The following is a 7,407-nucleotide window of genomic DNA, read 5'->3' as shown; positions in this document are numbered from 1 at the left end:
GGGTCTTTGGGTAGAGAACTGTGGGTCTTTGGGTAGAGAACTGTGGGCCTTTGGGTAGAGAACTGTGGGTCTTTGGGTAGAGAACTGTGGGTCTTTGGGTAGAGAACCATGGGCCTTTAGGTAGAGAACCGTGGGCCTTTGGGTAGAGAACCGTGGGCCTTTGCAGACAAGCTCCATTACAGAGTTTGACATCCATCCCAGAGTTATTAAGGTGAGTTATCTACAACTGTCAAAGTCAAACTCAGGTTTATTTGTCATTTAGTACATCACACAGGTACAAGTAATAGCACATTCTTCCGTTAGCTCCTACAGTAGACTGTGCACACACTACGCAAAAGCAGAGAGGCAAAATGACTATAAACGTGTGTGTTATATAGCTAAATACACGATACAAAGAATATACATATAAAGAGATGGGATGCTTGGGGAGCAGGTGGAGTTGTCCACTTAGGTTAAACAGATACATGAATGTAAGGGTCTGAATCAAAGTATGCTCCTGCCATGTATACTCACAAGTATATTTACAGAATGTAGGTATGTATATTCTACCGAGTACTACTACTGAGTTTAGTCCAGAATCAGCTCATTGAAATGCATCCGATTGCCTTTTTGATGTATTTGTAGACAGATTTGAGGACTAAGTACACTTTCCCAGATACAGATTAAGACTAATCCTAACATTAAAGAAGATTGATTCTTACTCACTTAATGCTTACTTTTTGTAAAGCTTCTTGATTGGCTTCATCTATGTTTGGAAAACCAGCTACAAGAGTATAAAACACAGCAGCACAAAAACGACTTGTAATATCTCACATTAACTGAAATCAGACCATTAAGGACACAGCCTTCATGGGACAGAGTCCACAGTGAAATACAATAAAATGTATGCCAAGCACATCCACCATGCTGGTGCAGGACAAAATGACATCTGATAAAGTTGAGGTCCGCACACAGCTTCTCCACAGGGCTATTTATTAGGTAAAAGGTGACAACGTTTCGACCCGTGTTTACTTTAAGTCCACAGTGAACATCAACATGCGGTTTATGAACAACAGTAAGAATAGCAGCACACAATGCAGCTCAATTATTACCCTAAGCTATTGGCGCCATCTTGTGGCCATTTTGGCCATCAAAATGCACACTGTAGTTGCAATCTATTATACCACTGCACACGTTTCAAGTAACACTGCTATGCGATGGATCAATAAAGAATTCTTACGAGCTCGTAGGAAATGCTCGGTCCAAGAATAAGACCAGAGAGCTCTGACTCACACATACGGATCTTTACAGCCTACTTTGTATAAACACTGTGGAGATCAATCAATCAATCAATCAAAGCTTTATTTGTAGAGCGCATTTCATACCCAGAGGCAACACAATGCGCTTTACAGAGAACAAGGGAGGTGGGCATACGACCCACTCTCTACATATTCCAGAGGGAAGCAAAAAAACAGTAATCACCCGGGGGCCAGAAAAGTGAGCTGTAAAAACTCTTCCCTGACCCCTCTCAACAAGGCGATGGAGCAAGCTCCTGGAGTATGTTTGTCTACCGGCTAAGAACATTTATAAAGCAATAAATTACATTAAAGGAGAATTCCTTTCCTGGAGATGTCTCCAGCTCCCCCACACAGGTGGTGGGTCCGTGACCGTTCTAATCTCCCAGAGACAGATTCACGGCTCCAGAGTGTGACCTTGAGCAGTATCTCTCCGCTTGGACGAGGTCCATATAACTGGCTCTTTGTTCTACCAGACAGTAGAGGGCCCAGAAGTTTGTGGAATGTCCCTGGTCACAGTTAAAGGCTGACCTTGATGGCCTGGAGTTCTTTGTCCTTGTCCTTTTCTCTGATCTTCTGTCATCCACCATCCTGCTCCATCCCCTCTCCATCCTCACGACCCCCCCCCCCCCCCCCCCCCCCAACGCCAATGCATGACACTTGGCAGCCCTGTCGATCCTAACAAATTCCAGGATTTTCAAGGGCCCCCTCCCTACTGGGGCCCTGGGTAGTCAGTTCCCCCCCCCCCCCCCCCCCCCCCCTACTGGGACCTCAGACCTAACCGGACCCAACCAGAGACCTCAGACCTAACCAGACCTAACCAGACCTAACCAGACCCAACCAGACCTAACCAGACCTAACCAGACCCAACCAGACCCAACCAGACCTAACCAGACCTAACCAGACCCAACCAGACCCAACCAGACCTAACCAGACTTAACCAGACCTAACCAGACCTAACCAGACCTAACCAGACCCAACCAGACCCAACCAGACCTAACCAGACCTAACCAGACCCAACCAGACCTAACCAGACCCAACCAGACCCAACCAGACCTAACCAGACCCAACCAGACCCAACCAGACCTAACCAGACCTAACCAGACCCAACCAGACCTAACCAGACCTAACCAGACCCAACCAGACCTAACCAGACCTAACCAGACCCAACCAGACCCAACCAGACCTAACCAGACCCAACCAGACCTAACCAGACCCAACCAGACCCAACCAGATCCAACCAGACCCAACCAGACCTAACCAGACCCAACCAGACCCAACCAGACCTAACCAGACCTAACCAGACCCAACCAGACCCAACCAGACCTAACCAGACCTAACCAGACCTAACCAGACCCAACCAGACCTAACCAGACCCAACCAGACCTAACCAGACCTAACCAGACCCAACCAGACCCAACCAGACCTAACCAGACCCAACCAGACCCAACCAGACCCAACCAGACCCAACCAGATCCAACCAGACCTAACCAGACCTAACCAGACCTAACCAGACCCAACCAGACCTAACCAGACCTAACCAGACCTAACCAGACCCAACCAGAGACCTCAGACCTAACCAGACCTAACCAGACCTAACCAGACCCAACCAGACCTAACCAGACCCAACCAGACCCAACCAGACCTAACCAGACCTAACCAGAGACCTCAGACCTAACCAGACCTAACCAGACCCAACCAGACCCAACCAGACCTAACCAGACCTAACCAGACCTAACCAGACCCAACCAGACCTAACCAGACCTAACCAGACCCAACCAGACCCAACCAGACCTAACCAGACCTAACCAGACCCAACCAGACCCAACCAGACCTAACCAGACCTAACCAGAGACCTCAGACCTAACCAGACCTAACCAGACCCAACCAGACCTAACCAGACCTAACCAGACCTAACCAGACCCAACCAGACCCAACCAGACCTAACCAGACCCAACCAGAGACCTCGGCAGCTGAGCCTGAACAGTTGGACCCCCAGCTGTTCCCAAACCCACCCCTCACCCATCATCATCATCATCATCATCATCACCACCGCCCCGCAGTGCGTCCCGACTCAAACACCCTCCTCTTCTTCCTCTTCCATCATCCTCTACTTCTCCTCCCAATTTCCGGCTCTATCCTTGACAGAGTCCTGGTGATCAAGGCCTGCTGGCTGGCAGCTCCTCGTCTCTAGCAGTGACCTGCTAACCTCATCTCCTGCTGCAAGAAGCTGAGTTTGATTTGTCGGGGGAGGTTGGAGTTCCACACACTGGCCATGCCATTCCGGCCCTTCCAAGCAAGTGCCTTCCTCACTTTAAAGCTCAATGAGATAACTTTTTTGGCCGCGTTTCCCGATAAAGAACCTTCTTAAGGGACTCTTCTTAAGCAATCCTTTGCATGGGAGTTAAGAAGTACTTCGTAGTTAAGTGCTTCTTAACTCGTTCGGGAAACCTGGCCTTTATAGTTCAATATTCACCTTTACTTGCTATTAGTTAATGAATTGGCCTTAGCAAGACCCCAAAAATCAGTTTTCGTGACAGGAGACTGCATGAGACCCTGTGAATTTATTATTTTAGAATTTCAGTGTTCTGGCTAGTACACTGGCGGGAAATCTTGTGGTGGAAACGGAAGAGATGCGTTTTGTGTGTCACAATATCAGGAAGACAACAAACGCTTCGCCCCACGAATTTATCTACATGCACATAAAAGAAGACCAGTATTTACCTGCATTGAGGCCATCCTTCCACAAAGTCCACTGAAGTAGCTACAATCTTCCAATCCAGTCTGCTTCACCCGCGTTTGTTATCATTTTTTCCCCATCATTACAGCGTGTGAGTGGGGGATTATGGGAAGTGTGGTTCTTAAAGCGCAGTGCCGATTTTATCATGACCATAGGGGCTGCCAAAGTGCCGAGATATCTCATGTAGCTTTAAGGTACTGCCTTCCCTCTCCCTAGTGCCTCTCTTTCTCCCTCCTATCTTCTAACCAGGTCCAGTGGATGCCCCACTGTCACCAGCAGGCCTCCCGGAGTCCAATAGATACCCCCGTGTCTGCTGTGGATGTCGTAGCATGTCCGTAGGATGTCCTCTCTCCTATGATGCTTTTTTAGCCTCTCTTACTCTGAAATGTAATTTAATGTAATGTATTGCTTTATAATTGTTCTTAGCCGGTAGACAAACATACTCCAGGAGCTCGATCGCCTTGTTGAGAGGGGTCAGGGAAGAATTTTTACAGCTCACTTATCTGGCCCCCGGGTGATTACTGTTTTTTTGCTTCCCTCTGGAATATGTAGAGAGTGGGTCGTATGCCCACCTCCCTTGTTCTCTGTAAAGCGCATTGTGTTGCCTCTGGGTATGAAATGCGCTGTACAAATAAAGCTTTGATTGATTGATTGATTGAAGGTCTTCCTCGAACGAGTTGACCAATGAGACCAGGTATTTGAAGTCAGTGACTTCCCCCAGAGCAGTGCCAAGTGCTAAAATAAAATCAATGAATGAAGCTTTAAGTAAGTCAGTCCATCGAGTCTTTGGTGGAGGAGTGTGCAACCCCGTCCGAAGACTTTTAGGAAGGGTTAACTGCATATTTTTGACCTTTGCTTGCTTTGACCAGTACCTTCAACTCGGGAGTGTTCTCTAATTGAACTATGAAAAATGTGAGTTAGGAACATCCCTCATGACCCTCTGTTGGAGGAACATCAAACCCCGGGGTGATTACTGTTTTTTTGCTTCCCTCTGGAATATGTAGAGAGCGGGTCGTATGCCCACCTCCCTTGTTCTCTGTAAAGCGCATTGTGTTGCCTCTGGGTATGAAATGCGCTATACAAATAAAGCTTTGATTGATTGATCAAACCTCTCACTGAATGTGTTTTGAGAGGATGAGGAGAGGGGATACACTGGAATATTCTGGGCCTGATTCCAAACCAAATAACAATAACATGTGCTTTGTCTAAGGGATGTTATTACCGATTTTAACCACCCAGAGGCAGTATAGCATAATTCTTGAGGGATTGGAATCACAGTCCTCCTTTCAACAGTGCGTTTATTATGTATTCATTTAGACTATTTCTAGAGTTAAACAACAACGTTAGTACACAGCGTCAGTTTACTGATAACACCCAAATCCTCTTCTAAATGTTTTAAAAGCACACAGAAAAGAGAACAAAGGAGTGGCTTTAGGATAAGTCTGTGAATGTCCTTGAGTGGCCCAGCCAGAGCCCAGACCTGAACCCGACTGAACATCTCTGGAAAGACCTGAAAAAGGCACCGACACTCCCCATCCAACCTGCAAAGAAGGCTTCAACTAAGTATTGAGTAAAGGGTGTATGCATATGTGATACTTGAGTGTTTTATTTGTAATAAATGTATCCCCCCCCCCCCCACAAACAATTCACGTTATCATTATGGGGATATTGAGAATTTTTAATTTAGAGAAAAACATTAATTGAATCCATTTTGGAATAAGGCTGTAACATAACAAAGTGTGGAAAAAGTGACGGGATATAAATACTTTCCAGATGCACTGTATATCATTGACCGCACGCACTACCCCACACCCTTCACACTGTGAATTCTGCACTAGAGAAGATAATTCTACATTATAGAGAAGACTAGACTACATTATAGACTAGACTAGACTACATTATAGACTAGACTAGACTACATTATAGACTAGACTACATTATAGAGAAGACAAGGGCAGCTTGGAAAGCAGCTGATAATCAGACTACCTCACTTTGAGTTTACTAGCTTGCTAGTTACTAGATAGTTACTACAGTAACTATTTAACTATTTTGACGCAGTATATTTGTAATCTTTTGTAATCTCTTATAACAGCAATGGTTTGTACTTTTTCCAACGTCTTGACTAACCCCATTGCCTTCCATTGTGCTGCAAACAATAGTATCTAGCTTGATACTGAGGTGATCAGGGAAATATAGTCTACATGTCAGGTTCATGTAAAACAGACCGAGATTTGGACCATAATAAGTCAGAAATAGTGAATTTAAAACAGACCGAGATTTGGACCATAATAAGTCAGAAATAGTGAATTTAAAACAGACCGAGATTTGGACCATAATAAGTCCGAAATAGTGAATTTATCCTTTCAGCAGGCTTTGATGTTAAAAACCCAAAGGTTAAAAACAGGATTTACAAGAACAAAGGTTTGTTTTGGAGGGACAAATGGCTCCCTTAGCTGTCTTCACCAGTCTCTTGACCGACACATTGAACTCTTCCGTCTGTAGTACGTATATGATGGGGTTCAACATGGGAGGGAGGATAGAAGTGAGAGACCAGTTAATGATCCTGGCGTTGGTGGGGATGAGGCCCCCCAGGGCGAAGGTGATGATGATGGGTAGATAGTAGATGGCCACTAACATCAGGTGAGCCGAGCAGGTTTTCAAGGCTCTAAGGCTCTCCAGGCTGGTGGAGATCTTAATTAAGGCCACGCCAATAGAGATGTACGTCATTAAAATGAACAGTAGGGGAAGCCATAGGATTATGAACGGACTAAAAAAAGTCAAGACAAAATTAGGGGTGAAGTCATTGCAGGCCAGGCGGTACAAGGGCCCGTGGTCACAGAAGAAGCTCCTGATGACGAGGGACCTACAGAAGGAGAGTCTGGTGATGAGGCCGGCGGGGATGAGGTTGAGGAGGGTGACGATGAGCCACGCCAGCCCGGTGACCACGAACATGACCCTGTGGGTCACCAGCGCATGGTAGCGCAGCGGGAAGGTAATGGCCACCAGCCTATCATAGGAGAGGATGACCAGGTTCATAGACTGCATGGACGTGAAGAGGAAAGTAAAGAACATGTAGCTCACACAGTTGTTGTAGGAGATGGACTGGTGGTCAAACAGGAACGTGTCCAGCAGCATGGGAACCAGGGCAGAGCTGCCACACACATCCGTCAACGCCAGGTTGAACACAACAATGTACTTGGGGGTTTGGAGGGTGCGGTCCAAGTATATGACCACCATGACGAACACGTTACCAAACACAGACACCGTGTAGACAAAAAACAGGAACACGTAGTAGTACTTCATGTTGGGGATGCCAGAGAAGCCCAGGATGTAGAAGTAGGCAGGACGCACAAAAGTGACATTTTCATCAAGAGCTGGGTTGAATAAGTCCAT

General features: G+C 46.4%; 1 protein-coding gene across 1 annotated transcript; it reads right to left on the bottom strand.

Annotated features, from left to right (window-relative positions):
- Positions 1-6,408: 6,408 nt before the first annotated feature.
- On the bottom strand, positions 6,409-7,407 carry LOC311308318 (olfactory receptor 1-like; the record flags this gene model as incomplete). Its single annotated transcript, XM_084437280.1, has 1 exon — positions 6,409-7,407. One exon carries the CDS (start codon positions 7,405-7,407, stop codon positions 6,409-6,411), a length of 999 nt encoding a protein of 332 aa, XP_084293406.1.

The sequence above is a fragment of the Borostomias antarcticus genome (genome assembly GCF_949987555.1).
Source record: "Borostomias antarcticus genome assembly, chromosome: 1".
NCBI lineage: Eukaryota > Metazoa > Chordata > Actinopteri > Stomiiformes > Stomiidae > Borostomias > Borostomias antarcticus.
The sequence above is the reverse complement of the archived record's forward strand: the minus strand, read 5'-3'. Positions and strand labels throughout refer to the sequence as shown.